The 18,519-nt window shown below is 45.4% G+C and overlaps 1 protein-coding gene across 9 annotated transcripts in view; it reads right to left on the bottom strand.

The window, feature by feature from the left end:
• The window catches only part of klhdc3l (kelch domain containing 3-like), a 105,502-nt gene that overhangs the window by 31,813 nt on the left and 55,170 nt on the right, over positions 1-18,519 (bottom strand). For 8 of the 9 annotated variants that reach the window (XM_089003463.1, XM_089003467.1, XM_089003466.1 and 5 more), the window contains exon 7: positions 17,472-17,661. In XM_089003463.1, coding sequence (XP_088859589.1) covers positions 17,472-17,661 — 190 coding nt within the window. Of the gene's footprint in view, positions 1-14,957; positions 16,568-17,471; positions 17,662-18,519 lie in introns of those variants that run through there. The other variant, XM_089003469.1, reaches the window with a different exon arrangement.

Raw genomic sequence — 18,519 nt, forward strand, 5'->3', positions numbered from 1 at the left:
GCTCTCATATCAGTGTCTGAAATAGCATATGCCCGGACGCCCGGGGTGTGCCACTTACAAAACGTCTCCGCCCGGGTGGCTGACAACAGCAACAAAAAACATTTTTTTTTTCCCCAAATCAAACATTTGCTTTATTTAATAAAGCAAACGTTTGAAAAAAGATTTCTAAATCAGAATCAATTACTCTGATTTAGAAATCTTGATTCGGTTTGGAAATTTCTGAATTTTGGTTCGTTTGGCATACTCGGTACGGCAGCCAATCAGAAGCCGGCTTCATGCTTCCGTCTTTGCCGAGCGTTATAAGGTTGTGCATTTGCATATCATCTTCCAAAGTAGATGCACAGATCCTCAGCCCCAGAAGAAAGATTAAAAAGAAGCTAACAAAATTTATGATGCGACAAAATGTAAACGTACATTATCCCGTGACCGTAAAGTGTACTTGAGAGTTTTGAAAGGCGTTTAGAAATTGAACTCACATTAAAAGCATAGTGGAAATAATAATTCACGTGGCTTGTTGCAGACGCAATGCAAACATTGAAATCAGATATATTGTGTAGGGCTTCCACGCTAACCAGCTTCTTTCAGAATTGAGAGAAGGAGATCCTTCAGAAGGGGAGGACTCCTGCGGAATCCGTGCCAGGGTGGCCGCAGATGAAGCTGGGTTGCGCGAATGGATGTCCTACGCAGAAGCGAAACTGACTGTCAATTGGTGCCCTCCAACTGAATGACAAAAGGCGAGTACGAGATGACCATTTACACAGATCGCCATAATGTTGACGACCATGTCAACTTGTGCAAATTGTAGAAGACTGTCCTCCACCCATACAATTTGGCGACATGCAAATGTCCACCAAAAACACATTTTTGCAGAGATGATTTGCTTGGGTGCCAGAAAAGGAGTAACAGCAGGAGAAGCTGTGCTCAATGTACAAAATTTTCGTGGTACACGCTACATGAATTGGTTCTCATGCAGGTGTTGAGAGACATGCCAAAATTTGGCCTCCAAAATTTTTGACCAATGCTTGACAGTTTTATGCAAATTGATGATCTGTGCAATGCCAAAGAAGGATCGTGTTCCGCGCAAACGTTCCCAATTGGCATATTGAGACTTTTCATGTCTCAACAGGGGGGGAGTGGCAATAGCTTAGATCATCATTGCCAAAATTTTCACTTTTGGTGTTGAGTGATGTTGGCTGCAACGTCATTCCACAAGAAAGTGGTGCCCTCCAGAAATGCAGACTCACTAACAACTAACATACACTAACCAACTAAAATCTAACAATAACAATGCCTGCCATTTCTGTGAGGGAATGCATTGCAGAGCCTAAACGATGAGACAGATTTTGATAGGGAAAGAAACACCAAGAAAGGGTGCTGTGCAGAATGAAACCATCCCTTCGACATGTGACCTGGCACAAGTCTTCTTTTAGTCTCCACAAGAGGGAGCTGCGGTCTGAAGATGACGTGGGCCACGCCAAAGTGGGATGGACCGGTTGAACAGCTGCTAGCCGTCTTAGCAGCAACAAGCTTCGTCTGGAGTTGCGAGGACACCACACCGTTCGTCAAGAAGATTCCCGATGAACATCACTGGAGCCGACAGATCACACACCTTTTCCCATTCACCAGCTCATCCGTACCACACCCTGGGGCCTGCTTGCGACAAATGCTACAAACAATTTTGTTCCTACTCGTCATCCTGGTGCTCACCATCCAGGATCCTATGAAGATTTGACTATCGTAGCTAGCGAATGACATGACTTTGATTTGAGAATGTTTCCATTGTCATTTTCTTTCTTTCTTTTTTCTGTTCACCTCGACCGATGTTAAAAATGTTCGTCAGGGGGGAGATGTTGGGGTAATTCGCCATACAAACATCTCTAAACATTGCTCCATAATCTTTGTTTACATTTTGAACTTCCTCATACGTCATATCCTGCCTTCCAATATACGATGTCGTATTTTCATTACGTCACATCCTGTCGCGTCATTACTATGCGCCGCATAAATACTCCTGCTCTCTCTCTCCCTCTCTCTCCTTGCTCCCTCCGCGCGGCCGACACCGCAATGCCCCGTGCTCTCCCAAATTAAATCAACTTTTTGTTCAAGACCTGGCTCCCTGATGATTTAACCATCGATCTCCATCTACACCCGTCGAAGCAATGAACCAAGGGCGAACGATAAAAATAATCCAACAGCCCGGCCAAACAAGGTCTGCATCAGGTGCTGGGGAAGCAGAGCACCCTGATAAAGAATGGGCTACTGGAACACAGCGGAGATGGATGAGATGCGATAACATGGCTCTGTTGGAATGCTACTACTCAAGCAACCCTAGTCAGAGGGGTTACATGCGGAGAATGGGGGCTGAATGGTTACTTTGATACCCACAGTCACGGTTGATCACGAAAGAACTAGTAGCTCAGTGTTCCAATATCCACAAATGGCAATTGCTATCACAACTTGAGATTGATGAGGTACAACACAAATTCCGAAGTGAAGGGCCCCAGGTTGCCACATCAGAAGAAGAGGTTAGACCAGTGATTGGGAGGCAAGTCCCAATGAATGATGAAATTGTGAAGCCAGCCCCAATGAATGAAATGCTGAGCGAAGCAGCTGACCTGAGAGATAAGATCATGGCAAGAATGAAAACTGGGAAACCAAGAAACCCATTACAACGGCAATGTGAAGTACCACTTGAAAGTCTCATGGAAACTGTGAATGCAGCACTGAAAGCGATCCCGCTGGAACAATCACGGAAACCAATGAGCTGATATATGCTTCAGCATCAGTGATCCTAGAGATGCTTGGCTACAAGAGCAACCGCGAGAGCCACGAGATTTGTTACCTATGATCAAGATCAAGGCGGCTCGGAAAGATGTGAGTCAATTGACGAAGACCAAGAGAGGTGTGAATAAAAGGTCAATACCCAAGTGGTACATGCAGATAACCATACCTGAAGCACTCGAAACTGCCAAACAAAGGCTCCAGGCCTTGTCCAGTCGCCTAAAGAGGTACATGAAAGAGAATGAGGCCAGAAGAATAAACAGGCTGTTCGCAACACAACCTGCGAAATTGTACGCTCAGTGCAGGGTTCTCACAGCAGAGCAGACCCTCCAAGGCTGGAAACTGAAAGATACTGGAAAGGCATATGGGAGAAGGCGGTCGCACATAACAGCAGTGCACAATGGCTGGTGACTCTGAAAGAGGAGCACAGCAACCTCCCTGAACAGTTACCATCACACCGACAGACATACAAGAAAGAGTCTCAGGTATGAAAAACTGGATGGAACAAGGCCCGGATATGGTCCACACCTACTGGCTAAAAAAACTCACAGCACTCCACGAGCGCCTAGCAGCACAAATGAACCAATTGCTGATGGATGGGACTCACCCAGGATGGCGAACCAAGGGCCGAAACAATCCTGATCATGAAGGATCCCTCAAAGGGTGCAGTTCCTTCCAACTATCGGCCAATAACCTGTCTCTCCACAACATGGAAGCTCATGTCAGGCATCATTGCGGCGAAGATAAGTGGACATATATTGATCCATATGTCCACTTATCTAAGCACAGAAATGCATTGGTAGATACTAGAGGTGCCAAACATCAGCTGCTGGTTGACCAACCTGTGTACAGCCTGGATTGTTTACAAGAAAGCATATGACTCGATGCCACACACATGGATCACTGAATGCTTGGAGTATTATAAGGTCAACAGGACCCTGACAGCATTCGTTGCAAACTCGATGAGGATGTGGAAAACAACACTTGAAGCCAATGGCAAGCCACTACGCAAGTATCTATCAAATGTGGCATTGAAAACAGCTGCAAGTACCTTGGTATACCACAGGCCAATGGCAACCTCGAACTAGCAACAAGGAAAGTGGCCACGACCAAATACCTCGAGCGGGTGAGGCAACAAGCCAGCTCAATGGCAAGAACAAGACCCGGGCAATAAACAGCTATGCCCTGCCAGTGATCAGATACCGTGCAGGAATAATAAGGTGGCCTAAGGAAGAGATTCAGACCACGGATGTTAAGACCTGAAAACTCCTCACCATGCACTGAGGGTTCCATCCCAAGTCCAGCACCCTGAGACTGTACACAAGCCGTAAGGAAGGAGGCCGGGGACTAGTGAGTATGAGAGCCACTGTCCAGGATGAAACATCCAAGCTCAATGAATACATCAAAGAAAATGCTCCAACGGATGATGTACTCAGAGAATGTCTCAGACAATGGGGAACAGAGGATGAGGTGCTGGAAGAGGGACAATCATGGGAGGAAAAGCCCCTACACGGGATGTATCACCGAACCATAACAGAAGTGGCTGATCTCAAGAAGTCCTATCAGTGGCTGGAGAGGGCTGGCCTAAAGGACAGCACAGAGGCACTCATCCTGGCTGCCCAAGAGCAGGCCCTGAACACCAGAGCCATAGAGGCACTGATATACCACACCAGACAAGACCCAAGGTGTAGGTTGTGCAAAGAGGCACCTGAGACAATCCAACACGTAACTGCAGGGTGTAAGATGCTGGCAGGGAAAGCCTACATGGAGCGCCATAACCAGGTGGCTGGCATAGTCTACCGAAACATCTGTGCGGAGTATGGACTGGAAACCCCAAGGTCAAAATGGGAAACACCTCCCAAGATAGTAGAGAATGACCGAGCAAAGATCCTGTGGGACTTCCAGATACAGACTGACAAGATGGTAATGGCCAACCAACCAGATATCGTGGTCATAGATAAAGGGGAAAGGAAAGCCGTTGTTGTGGCTGTAGCGGTCCCGAGTGATGGAAACATCAGAAAGAAGGAACATGAGAAAATCGAGAAATACCAAGGGCTCAGAGAGGAGCTGGAGAGAGCCTGGAAGGTAAAGGTGACAGTCGTGCTTGTGGTGGTCGGAGCACTCGGGGCAGTGAGCCCCAAACTTGACGAGTGGTTGCAACAGATCCCGGGAACAACATCAGATATCTCGGTCCAGAAAAGCGCAGTGCTGGGAACAGCACGGATACTACGCAGAACCCTCAAGCTTCCTGGCCTCTGGTAGAGGACCCGAGCTAAAATGGGGGACAGACACCACCCATGGGGTGTGAGACGAGGATTTTTTTTTATATTATACAGTGGAACATTGGCTTACGAACTTAATTGGTTCCCAGACAGAGTGTGTAAGGCGAAAAGTGTGTATCCCAAACATTAATTTCCCATAGGAAACCATTAAAATGAGAATAATCCGTTCCCAGGTACCCATAAAACATAATTTTCCACTTTCCTAAGCCTTAAAACTGCACAAAATATACAGTAAAGTTTCGTTACAGTAAAGTCTCGTTATATCGATATCGGATATATCGATAGTCCCGGTTATATCGATACTATTTCTATGCACGCACGGAGAAAATTACATGCAAACAGGGTCGGATATATCGATAGTCCCGGTTATATCGATATTTTTTCGGACTCCCTTGAATATCGATATAACGAGACTTTACTGTATATCGATACCGTTTATATTGATAATACTGCTTATTATGACACTATTTTCATTTCCTGTGCACATTTCTAGTCTTGTTATGTATAATTAGTTCCGTTTAGAACGATTCGTGGTTTTTACGATAATCCGGTTACTACATGCTCTTTTTCATCTCCCATCCGGCCATTTTGCTATGTTTATATAGATACAAAGATATTTAAGATGAATCGATATTTGCTGAGGCGTTTCTATACAGTACCACCATTATCGAAATCTGTATCGGTCGCGCCATTGGTCGCGCCATTGGTCGACTTGGTCACGTGACTTAGAATCAGAATCAGAATCATCTTTATTGCCAAGTATGTAGAACACACAAGGAATTTGTTTCCGGTAGAACACGCTGCACTAGTATTGTCGTCAAAAAAACTGCTAAGTGGCACTATACAGTTCCATTTTGGCTACTGTTGAAGAGCTCAAAGAGTTAATGGCTTGGGGGAAGAAGCTGTTTAAATGTCTGCTGGATTTGGTGCGCATGGATCGGTAGTCGGTCGTCCCGTGAGTTTGTTACGTGACCAGCTCCGGTGTAGCAGACGGCATTTTCATTTTCAGACGCCAGCTCGTGTGTAGCAGACGAGATTGAAGTGTTTGTGTTAAAAGGTAAAAATGGGAAGCAGAAGATTGATGACTTTTTTTAAATTGCATACATAATACAGTAAGATGTAAGCGTTGCAGTTTCCCTGTTGTGTTATGTACATGCCCACTGTACTGTATATGAATGCAATTGTTTTTTGCAAATGTTTATTGTTTTGTCTGCTGAACCGTGATGATTTTGAAAATTACTGTACATGCCAGACTGTATATTAAAGGACAACCAATGTCACTTTTTATTCAAATGCAAAACACCAATAAAAATGACTTCACGCCAAGACGTCTTGCATTGCTTGTGAATCCAAACAATGGTTTCAGATTCAGATAATATGCTTTCTTGTTACACATCCAGTTATGAATATGATTGAAATACACTGTAGTTCAGAGGAAAGCATACATGTTTGCAATTGATTAAAGAATTATATGTGCCATTTTGAGGCAACATTAGGGGAACATCTCTCACCCCCCCCAAAAAAAAAGAGGCACAAAATGGCGACCTCATATGGCCAGCTCAGTTTCTTATATGGCGCTTGGATGCCCTGTTTTGGCGGCTTTTGTTAATGCAGTTCGTCGCAGGATGGATACATCGACCGTACGGTTATATCGACTCCCGAGACTATCGATATAACGAGACTTTACTGTACCTTATTTAATGTATAATAAATGTGCTATAGCATTATGATTAAAGAAATAAACTGTACTGTACAATAAAGTCATTTTATTTACCTTTGTGATGTCATTAATGGCTTGATGGAATGGAGTGTCCGGTTTCCTTAGCATTAAACACTTGATGAGGAACATAGGCTTCTTTCACCATCCTGAGGAATGATCCCTTGTAGGTGCTTTCTCTGTGATAATTGTCTCTAGTTCTTCATCAAATGTGATCTGTTTAGCTGGGTTGATAGCTTTTTGCATCAAGTGTACAGATGACTTGTGCGGGTTATTTGTGGAGCCTGATTGGTGGGATATTTTAACTGTTTTCTGTCCATTTTCTCACTATTCTCACACTCTCACACTTTTGTTTTTTGTTTGATTGTCAAGCTCTGTCATCTCCCTTTAGTGTGTGTGTTTTCTCACTCTCTCTGTCTGCCTGTCTCTTTAATGTTTAATCCCCCCCACTGCTGGGTTCGTGACCAATCACGTGGCTTTAACCTAGGACAACCATTTTGTTTTTTTGTCGAACGGCCTCACTCTCTCTGTCTGTAACCCCATTCCCCACTGCTGTGTTCTTGACCAATCATGTGGCTTTAACCGAAGACTGGGGGTGGGGAATAGAGGACAAAAACAGTGGCCACCATTTTCATGTTAGGAGAACGGGCTCGTTCGCGAACGACACCTCACTCATTGTGGCAGCTCCGTGTGTATCCCCAAAAAATAGTTTGTATGCCAAGGTAAAATTTTCATAGATGTAACGTTCGTACACCGAAAAGTTCGTAAACCAAGGGGTTCATAAACCGAGGTTTCACTGTATATATATATAGTGTTGGTATATATATATATATATATATATATATATATATGTGTGTGTGTTGGGGTAATTCGCCATACAAACATCTCTAAACATCGCTCCGTAATCTTTGTTTACATTTTGAACTTCCTCATACGTCATATCCTGCCTTCCTTTACATGATGTCACTTTTTGATTATGTCACATCCTGTCGCGTCATTACTATGCGCCGCATAAATACTCCTGCAGCCCGTTCATCTCTCTCTCTCTCTCCATGCTCCCTCCGCACGGCCAACACCGCGATGCCCCGCGCTCTCCCAATTAAAACTTTCTGTTCAAGACCTGGCTCCCTGATGATTTAACCATCGATCTCCATCTACACCCGTCGAAGCAATGAACCAAGGGCGAACAATAAAAATAATCCAACATTTTGGCGCCGAAATGCCCGGCTACTAGCGGATGGTTGCTGGAGGGGAGGGGGTGTGGGCCCTGTGTGTCTCTTTGTCCTTCGAGAGTGTTTGAGTGGGCAGCCTCTCCCTTCTGGTGTGCGTCTCTAAGGAATGATTCACGGGTGAGTGCCGCTAGCATGCTGCTATGTTGGGTGAATGAATGTGGAATCCTTTGTGGCCAGAAGGATTTCTTTGCGCGTAATCCACGTATTGAGACTAGTAACGCGACTTTATTGGAAGATATAATCCGATTATAGCCCATGTTCAAATTATGGGTTCTATTTCTGATGATGGGGCCAAGGCAGGTCCCCATTAAGTCGGGCCTAAAGTGTATTAACGGAAAAAATACACGCGACTGATTGATCCTAATATTTATCGAGATATGTCTGGTTTACCGTGCCCTGGCTATCGTACTGTAAAACCAGAATAATTCTAATTATAATATTCACAAGGGGTGGATTTTTGGAATTCACTGTGCGCGAGGGCCGGAAGTGAAATTGGGAAATTGAGAGATTTTTTAATTTCACTCCGGAGGTTTTTTGTTTTAAATAGCTGCAGCTAGAATGGTTGTCGACAAGAGACAAAAGCTCCTAGCTTTTGGTGCGCTTCTGCTTGTACCCACAAGAGACGAGGGGTCGTTCCCTCGGCGAGGCCTGCTTGTTGACTGGTGATATTGTGGATTACCGTAATTTCAATTCATTCACCAACACTAGCACGTGGTCAACAATTCTAGCCATTGCTACGGGGTTTCCCAGGGAGTTTCATTGTCCAGGGGGCAGAGGGTGGTCGGCTGGAGGAGGGGGGGGGGGGGGGTTGGGGGGAGCAGTCTTTGTGTGTGTTCTTGTCTTCCCTTTTCGTGTTTTGTCTTTTGTCTTTTTGTGCATGCATTGTGTGTTTTTATGTATTGTTGTGTATGTACGCTGTGATGTCACGAGAGGCTGTGTCCTGGAGGGCAAATACATCCCCCTAAGATGGCTCCACCCAGAGAGAGTCTTGGCCCCACCTGGTGGAAGGCAGCAATTAAACCCACACACCTGGAGCTGATCAGGGCTTGATTGGAAAGCAGGGCTTTTAAGGCAGAGAGCCTCTGAGTGTGGAGTTTGGAGAAAGACAAGCTCGATTGCTGTGCTCTGTGGAGAAGTTGATTGCTGCGTGGAACTCATTGCCAGTTGGGACCACACGACTGGATGCTGGATTTGAACCTAGCTAAGGTGGCTAGGCTACATGACGAGGACGTCAAGAGGGGTGAGGCCTAGAGACTCTTGTAAAGAACTCCGTCTTCAGTTTTACCTCAGAAGAGACTTTATTTGGATTTAAGTAGCAGAAGAGACTTCATTTGGATTTAAGTATCAGAAGAGACTTTATTTTGATAAGTATTGGAAGAGACACTATTCAAACCTTTGTTGCTTGTGAATCCCCCCCTGGAACCCTTGATTAAAACCTTTTGTTTGTATCCAAACCTGTCGTCCATTGCACTTCTTGTCCCGTCCCGCTGAGAGCCAGCCTCTCATGATATCACAGATGGTGGAGGATGCGGGCACTGGACAAGCGTTAGTAAGTGCATGGACAGTGATGATTTGTGTTATGTTTTTTCTAAATTGAAAATATCCTCAATTACAAAAATGGAAGACATTTTGAAAACCCTGCTTGCAAGTCAGGAAGCCCAATATCAGACCAATCTGGCTCTCCTGGAGGAGCAAAGGAGAGCCAATGAACTGAAGGCAGAGGAATTGCTCTTGCAAAAACAAATGGCCGCCAAGAACATGCCCCGGGTGAAGGCGGGGGATTTTTTAGCCAAGATGGGGGCGACGGATGATGTTGAGGCGTACTTGCATACGTTTGAAGCAACCGCCACTCGAGAAAAGTGGCCCAAGCAGCAGTGGGTGGGATTGCTTGCACCCTTCCTGACAGGGGAACGATGCCACAGATGCGGAGAGACGGGACACATCTCGTGGCAGTGTGGAAAACCAGCGGAAGAGTCCATGCCGACCGCTGACTCTTCCAGTGCCCACCCTGCTCACTATGCCTCCCTCCTGGGGGGTAGTGAAAGCTCACTAACAAGACCCCCCACCTGTCCAGTGACGGTAAATCAACAGGATGTTAAAGCCCTGCTGGACTCCGCAAGCCTGGTCACCTTGGTGCGCCAAACGCTGGTCGATCCAACCAGGTTATCTCCAGAGAAAACCCTTCCAGTCCCCTGCGTCTACGAAGACACCAGAGAGTACCACACTACTGAACTCACCATGACCACAACCAAGGGAATCATCCGCACGGTAGCCGGTGTGGTGGACTCTCTCCCTGTCCCCCTCCTGATTGGACGCGACTGCCCGGCCTTTCACCCACTGTGGAGAGAAACACAGGAAAGACTGGCCCGACTACCTCGGAATGGGAGAGGTAAGACGCATGCAGTGAATACTCAAGCCTACCCCTCGAATTCACTCTCCCCAGCCTGTGCCCTCCTAGGGACAGCAAATGCACCACCGGAGACGGAGTCTGGCCCAGAGACCGCCGAGGAAACTCCAGCGCCAGAAAATCTCCCGGCTTCCAGTGGTGATGAGAACCCAGGGACCCAGAAGCTGCTTCCTCTAACAGGCCGGTATGGTACAGCCCAGTTACAGGATCCTACCCTTGCCAACACCATGAAGAATGTGCAGGTTTTAGAGGGTGTAGTACTGGGGGAAAGGACAAGCCTCACATACCCCCATTTTGCGGTTGATCGGGGGCTATTATACCAGGTTACGAAGCAAAATGATGAAGTACGTGAGCTACTTCTTGTACCACAACCACACCGAGCTACAGTACTGGACTTGGCACACACACACCTGCTAGGGGGACACCTAGGGCTGGAAAAGACAAAAGAGAGAATCCTGCAACAGTTCTTCTGGCCAGGGGTGCACAAGGATGTGGAGAACTACTGTCATTCTTGCCCCGAGTGCCAACAGGTGGCACCCAAGCCCACATACGGAAACCCGCTAATTCCCTTACCCATCATTGAGACCCCTTTTCAGAGGCTTGGGATGGACATAGTTGGACCTCTACCAAAAAGTGCTAGGGGACACCAGTATATTTTAGTAATGATGGATTATGCCACCCGGTTCCCAGAAGCTGTCCCCCTCAGAAAGGCTACCACAAAGCAGATTGCCAAGGAACTGTTTGCTCTCGCCAGCCGGGTAGGGATCCCAAAGGAGATACTGACCGACCAGGGAATCCCCTTTATGTCCAAGGTCATGAAGGACCTGTGTGCCCTGCTCAAGGTCAAGCAGCTGAGAACCTCCATCTACCACCCACAGACAGATGGATTGGTAGAGCGATTCAACAAAACACTCAAGGCCATGATGAGGAAAGTTATCAAAGAAGATGGCCGAAACTGGGATCAACTGCTGCCATACTTGCTATTTGCCGTGAGGGAGGTACCACAGTCTTCTACTGGTTTTTCACCCTTTGAGTTGTTGTACTCTTACAGACAAGAACGATAGAAATAATCCAACAATATATATATCAGAATCAGAATCAGAATCATCTTTATTGCCAAGTATGTAGAACACACAAGGAATTTGTTTCCGGTAGAACACGCTGCACTAGTATCGTCGTAAAAAAAACTGCTAAGTGGCACTATACAGTTCCATTTTGGCCACTGTTGAAAGAGTTCAAAGAGTTCAAAGAGTTAATGGCTTGGGGGAAGAAGCTCTTTAAATGTCTGCTGGGTTTGGTGCGCATGGATCGGTAGCGCCTGCCTGAGAGGAGTAGCTGGAAAAGGTGGTGGGCAGGGTGCGGAGGGTCCAGTAGGATTTTCCACGCCCTAGTTTGGATTCTTGCAGTGTGCAAGTCCTTGAGAGTGGGTAGGGCGGTGCCAATGATTTTTTCCGCCGTCCTAACTGTCCGTTGAAGTCGGATTTTGTCCATTTTTGTGGCGGCCCCGAACCAAACGGTGATGGAAGAACACAGGATGGATTTGATGGCAGCCGTGTAGAGATCTTGCAGCACCTCCTGTGGCAGGCCATGCTTCTTTAGCAGCCTCAGGAAGTACATTCTCTGTTGGGCCTTTTTCAGGATAGAGTTGGTGTTGACCTCCCACTTCATGTCCTGGGAGACTGTGATTCCCAGGAACTTGAAGGTCTCAACGGTTGACACCAGGCAGTTGGATAGTGTGAGGGGTAGCTGTGGTGATGGATGTTTCCTGAAGTCCACGATCATCTCAACTGTCTTGAGCGTGTTCAGCTCCAGGTTGTGACGGCTGCACCAGAGCTCCAGCTGCTCCACTTGTTGTCGGTACGCAGACTCGTCGCCGTCTTTGATGAGACCGATGACCGTGGTGTCCTCTGCGAACTTTATGAATTTGACAGCTGGGTGCGTTGAGGTGCAGTCGTTCGTGTAGAGAGAGAAGAGCAATGGAGAGAGGACGCATCCCTGCGGGGCTCCAGTGCTCGTGGTTCGTGTTGTGGATGATATATTTCCCAGTCTGACCTGTTGTGTCCGTCCTGTCAGGAAGCTGAGGGTCCACTGGCAGATCGTGGGGGACACACCAAGCTGGAGAAGTTTGGGGATGAGGAGTTCTGGGATGATGGTATTGAACGCAGAGCTGTAGTCCACAAACAGGATCCTTGCGTAGGTTCCTGTGTTGTCAAGGTGGTCGAGGATGTGGTGCAGTCCGATGTTGACTGCATCCTCCACAGACCTGTTTGCCCGGTAGGCAAATTGAAGAGGATCTAGCAGAGGTCCGGTGATGTTCTTTAGGTGGTTCAGCACGAGGCGTTCAAAGGACTTCATGACCACAGACGTCAGAGCGACAGGTCTATAGTCGTTCAATCCTACTTTAACAATCCAAATTAAACCTCACCCCACCATGGCAATTTCAGCGACACCAGTTACCACATTGGACAGCTGATGATCTATCAGGTTACAGGTTGGGAGCACGGTGTGCAAGTTGTTAGCGGCTCAACCTCACAGTACAGACCAGCTCCGGCCTCCCTGTGTGGAGCATGCCTGCAAGTGCGAGCGTGGATGTTGTTCGGCGGTGTGTGCCCTGCAACTGGCTGGCAACTGGTTCAGGGTGTTCCCGACCTACTGGCTCCACCACTGCCCTTGTGAGGATTAGCGAATTGGAAAATGGATGTCTTCAAAGTCTCTCGTCTGAATCAGAATCACAATTGTCTTTATTGGCCAAGTGTATAGAACAGGGGTCCCCAACCCCGTGGCCGCGGACCGGTGCCGGTCCGTGGGTCATTTGGTACGGGTCGCGAAGAAAGAATAAATAATTTATATAATTTCCGTTTTATTTATTATCTGAGTCCGAACCATGTTTTATTTTGAAAAATGAAAAGTCACCGCTTGCAGCGCATTTCCGTGACGAGGAATGGTTCGCAAAACTAGGTTACTTGTGCAACATATTCAACCTGCTCAATGAACTCAATCTGTCACTTCAGGGGAAAATGACAACTTTCTTCAAGTTGGCTGATAAAGTAGCTGCATTTAAAGCCAAACTGGATTTGTGGGGATGGCGCGTGAATAGCGGTATATTTGACATGCTTCAAACATTGGCAGGGTTTTTGGAAGAGATTGAGCCCGAGCCTTAATTCCCCCAGCGGATGCACGAGCACCTGTCTTTGCTTTTAAAAGAGTTCGAACGCTACTTCCCAGCCACAAAAGATCCACGAAATGACAAGGAATGGATCCGCAACGCATTTGCCAACAAACCAGGTGAACCTAGCATGCCTGTGAGAGAGGAAGAACAACTGCTGGAGTTCACAAATGATGGCGGATTTAAAAGTATATTTGAGACAACAACTCTGCCGATGTTCTGGATTAAAGTGATGGCAGAATACCCAGAGATCGCCAAAACAGCACTGAAAACCATGTTGCAGTTTCCGATATCTTATTTGTGTGAAGAAGGGTTTTCTGCAGTGACAGCAACCAAAACAAAACTAAGGAGTAGAATGGACGTAAGCAAGACACTTTGGGTGTCATTGTCTCCCATTATCCCTAGATGGGACCGTCTCGTTGCAGAGAAACAAGCTCAGGGGTCCCACTGATTCAGTTCTAGTGAGTTTTTTTTTTTTTATGCGCTTTGCACTTGTTTTTGTGGTGTATTTTATTTTGAAGGCACATTTAAACATTTCCACGGTGACCATTGAGCATTAAGAGGCAGAGACGATGTTACCAGGACTCTGCTCATAAAGTTGGATAAAAATACACAATGGAGTCACGTTTATTATTATATTTAAAAGAAAGAAAAAGCAGTTTCCATGCCTGTCGTATTATTTTATTTTGTTGTATTTATCCGCCGGTCCGTGAAAATATTGTCTGACATCAAACCAGTCCGTGGCGAAAAAAGGTTGGGAACCCCTGGTGTAGAACACACAGGGAATTTGTCTTCGGTAGAATATGCTGCACTCCTATCATCATAAAAAAGACATGACAAATAAATATGGAGGGCACTCACAAAGGCTAATCTAATTCCTTAATGTAAGTGGTACCTCTCAGTAACAACTGAAACAATGTGCAGGGTATTAAGCAGAGCTAAAGTGGTAGAATAAAATCCGATGACAGTTGTACAGTTGGTGCAGAAAATCAGTGAAGCATTTTAAAGTGATCAGTCGCTGTATTTGTAGTAAAACAAGTGCGTTATTATGCAGATGTCCTCGAGTGCCTCAAACTATTTGGTACTGGAGATTATATAGGTTAGTAACAGTGGTTCAAGTGAGTACAGAACGAGAGCTACAATGATTATATATTCCACATATTAAAACAAATATTATATATTCCACAGGGTTGTGGAATATATATATTATAAAGAGGCAATATGCAGTTATATTTGGGTTAGTGTTTAGAGAGTTAATGGCTAGGGGGAAGAAGGTGTTTAAATGACTCTTGGATTGGGTGCGCATGAATCGGTAGCGCCTGCCATATGTGAGTTGCTGGAAAATGTTGCGGGCAGGGTGCAGAAGATCAGATTCAGAATGAAAATCATCTTTATTGGTAGAACACACAAGGAATTTGTCTCCGATAGAACACGATGCATGAGTATCATCATCAAAAACACATGACAAATAAGTATGGAGGATACAAATGAAGGCTAAGATAATCAAATCGAATCAAATTCCTTAGCGTAAGTGGTACCTTTCAGGAATAACTGTGAGACAATGCAAAAAGTTCTTATTCTGTGACCGTCAGACAGTCAGGCAGACAGTGGTTCAAGTGAGTACAGAGCTGGAGCTACAATGATTTTCACGCGATGTTGTTCCGCAGGGTTGTGCATAATTGCAAAGAGGAATTACATGTATACAGTTATGTTTGGTTTACTGTTTAGAGAGTTAACGGCTTGGGGGAAGAATCTATTTAAATGTCTGCTGGATTTGGTGCGCATGGATCGGTCCAATAGGATTTTCCGTGCCCTTGTCTTGGCTGCAGTGTGCAAGTCCTCAAGAGGGAAGGGCGGTGCCCATCATTTTTTCCGCAGTCCTAACTGTGCGTTGAAGTCATATTTTGTCAATTTTTGTGGCGGCCCCGAACCAAACTGTGTTGGAAGAACACAGGATTGATTCAATGACTGGGGTGTAGAACTGTTGGAGCACCTCATGCTTCTTCAGCAGCCTTAGGAAGTACATGCTCATTTGGGCCTTTCTTAGGATGGAGTAGGTGTTGACCTCCCACTTAATGTCCTGGGAAACTGATTCCCAGGAACTTGAATGTATTGACGGTTGACACGGGGCAATTGGACAATGTGATGGGCAGGTGTGGTGATGAATGTCTCCTGAAGTCGACGATCATCTCTACCATCTTGAGTGTGTTTAGCTCTAGGTTGTGTCGGCAGCACCAGAGTTCTATTTGCTCCACTTGTTGTCGGCACACAGACTTGTCGCTGTTAAGGCAATTCGCTATACGAACACATTGTAAACATCGTTTTATTTTCTTTACATCGCTTTACTTTCCCGGACCTCTGTTTTTATTATACATCCGGTCAGTGACGTCATATTCTGCCGGTCTTTTACAAAAGCTCTCCCAAACAGCTAGGCCGCACGCTCCTCCACCATCTGCGAGAGCAGGCATGCACCAGTGGGTGCAATTCAATTCGATTATGTGCCGTCCTAAAGATTAGATAATCTTTTTATTGTTACTTTTGATTCCTGCTTGATTTTCTATTGACAAATGAACCTAACAGTCACCGTCTTTGACAGAATGCCAAAGACAGTGTTGTCCTTGTTGAAGAGTGTGAGGGGCAGCTGTGATGATAGATGTTTCTTGAAGTCCACGATCATCTCTACCATCTTGAGCGCATTCAGCTCTAGGTTGTGTCGGCAGCACCAGAGCACCAGCTGCTCCACTTCTTGTCAGTACGTAGCCTCATCCCGTCTTTGATGAGACCGATGACCGTGGTGTCATCCGCGAACTTTATGAATTTGACAGCTGGGTGCTTTGAGGTGCAATCGTTTATATAGAGGGAGAAGAGCAGTGGAGAGAGCACGCATCCCTGTGGCGCTCTAGGACTTGTGGTGCATGTTGATGATGATATTTTTCCCAGTCTCACCTGTTGTGTCCGTCCCATCAGGAAGCAGAGGATCCACTGGCAGACATAGGAGATAATGGTGTTGATGACAGATATACCACATGGACACTTTTAAAGGATATCTGAAGAAAATTCTGACTTTGCGGCCCAAGCCATTTTGGCCCAACGGGTCCAACTCGCTTGTGCTACTGCAGGTTCTGGGACAGTGGCCAGGTTAGCCTTTCTTTTTCCACCAGTGAAGTCGGCTTGAGCTTGAGTGCTTAAAACTGGTGCTACAATTATTTGTTGGGCCAGGCTATGGCACCAAGGAGGTGGAGGGGAAAGCATCATGACACATTGTTATTACTGCAGCTGCTGTGAAAGTGATGTAGGAATCATCTGTGTGGTAGTGTGCAATATTTATAATTATTCGTATTAACATATTTGCTGCCATTCAAAAATTTACTCTGGAATTGAAAATATGAGATAGAATGCCATTCCTGAGTTTGTTTGGGATTTGCTTATGCTCGTAGAAGAAAAATAGACTCTTAATAATCCTTGATGAACCAAAGGGTGGAAAAAACCCCACAACCAAAGATTCAGAAATTAGGAATAGAAAAAAATACATACAAATACTAATTATAAAAGACTCATATCAATCCTCAAAAGATAAAAAGAATTTGGGCCCCAAATTACCAGATAAAAGTAAAGTAAAAAAAATGCTAAATTGTAAAGTGTGTCATAAAAAATGCAGTTCTAAGCAACCACTTGAACAAACCATGTGTAAGCATGTGAGTTTTTCAGTCAGGGAAACTGGTGTCCATTAGTGATGAACTGAGAAGTTCGTCATTATTTGACCTGGTTATGATTAATACATTGTCTTTCTTTCTTCCCACAAGTTTGTTGTCACTTGTAAACGGGCATCTGTCAGCTGCACACATACGGACATCCCATCTTTGGTCATTACGACGATGAAACTTACTTGTTTTTAAGTGAAGTCCATGTGGAACTAGCAGGATTCCATTTCCATAAATCTCTCTGCTCTCTCAAGCCTTTCAAGCCACCAAACAGGTACATGCAGCTCTGGTAGACCATTGCAGAGTGACTGTGTCTTGGACCGGGGCTAAGAGATCCCTTCTGTAAACCAGCGAGCAGTGCCCAAGCCTTGGTTTCTGTCGGGCAAATAGAAACATGCAATATCGCTTCAAACATAGTTTATGTGTAGCAATGTTCATTGTTTGACTAAATAATGTAAATGATGTCAATTAATGTTGTTTTTTCTTTTTTGACTTAGCTCAATTTTTTTCTCTTCAACCTCTCCATCTTTTGCTCTAATTCGAGTTATGTGCAAGTCTTCCCTTAACACAACTACACATTTTAGTGTTTTTCTGTCAAGTTTCCAGGTTGTGCCACTTCAATAGATCACAAATACAAATACAGAAAAGGCTAACATGTTAGCAGGGATGACTGTTCCTTTAAAAATAACGCAAACCATGGCAGTTTACTAATCATATATAAGGCTGGTGTTTAAGTGAGCAGCTTGAACATGTTTTTTTTACAATACAACAGATGTTGATTGATATATCGCTTCAACAGCTGAAGCTGGAACAAACCGCTTAACATGGACAACTATCATACACAGACAATAAAGCAGTCACAAAGAGAGTAGAAAGCACCAGGGAGCAAAACTGAGATAACGTCTGAATCATGCTGATTCGAATGCCAAAGAGTACAAGTGAGTTTTGAGGTGGGTTTTAAAGATGGGCAGTGAGGGGGCTTGCCAATAGTTCAGTGGCAGGTCATTTCAGAGAGTGGGACCAGCAACAAATAAAGCTTGATCCTCTCTGAGCCTCAGTTTAGTTTTTGACACATCTAATAATGTCTGGTCAGCAGACCTGAGGCGCTAGGAAGGTGTGTCGGGGTGGATGAGATTGGTGAGGTAAGGAGGAGCGTTACCATTTAAAGATTTGAAAACAAATAATACGGTCTTGAAAAGAACTCTTAAAATGTATAGGAAGCCCGTGAAAGGA

The sequence above is a fragment of the Hippocampus bargibanti genome, linkage group LG08 (genome assembly GCF_051943395.1).
Source record: "Hippocampus bargibanti isolate YZ-2025 linkage group LG08, ASM5194339v1, whole genome shotgun sequence".
Taxonomy (NCBI): domain Eukaryota; kingdom Metazoa; phylum Chordata; class Actinopteri; order Syngnathiformes; family Syngnathidae; genus Hippocampus; species Hippocampus bargibanti.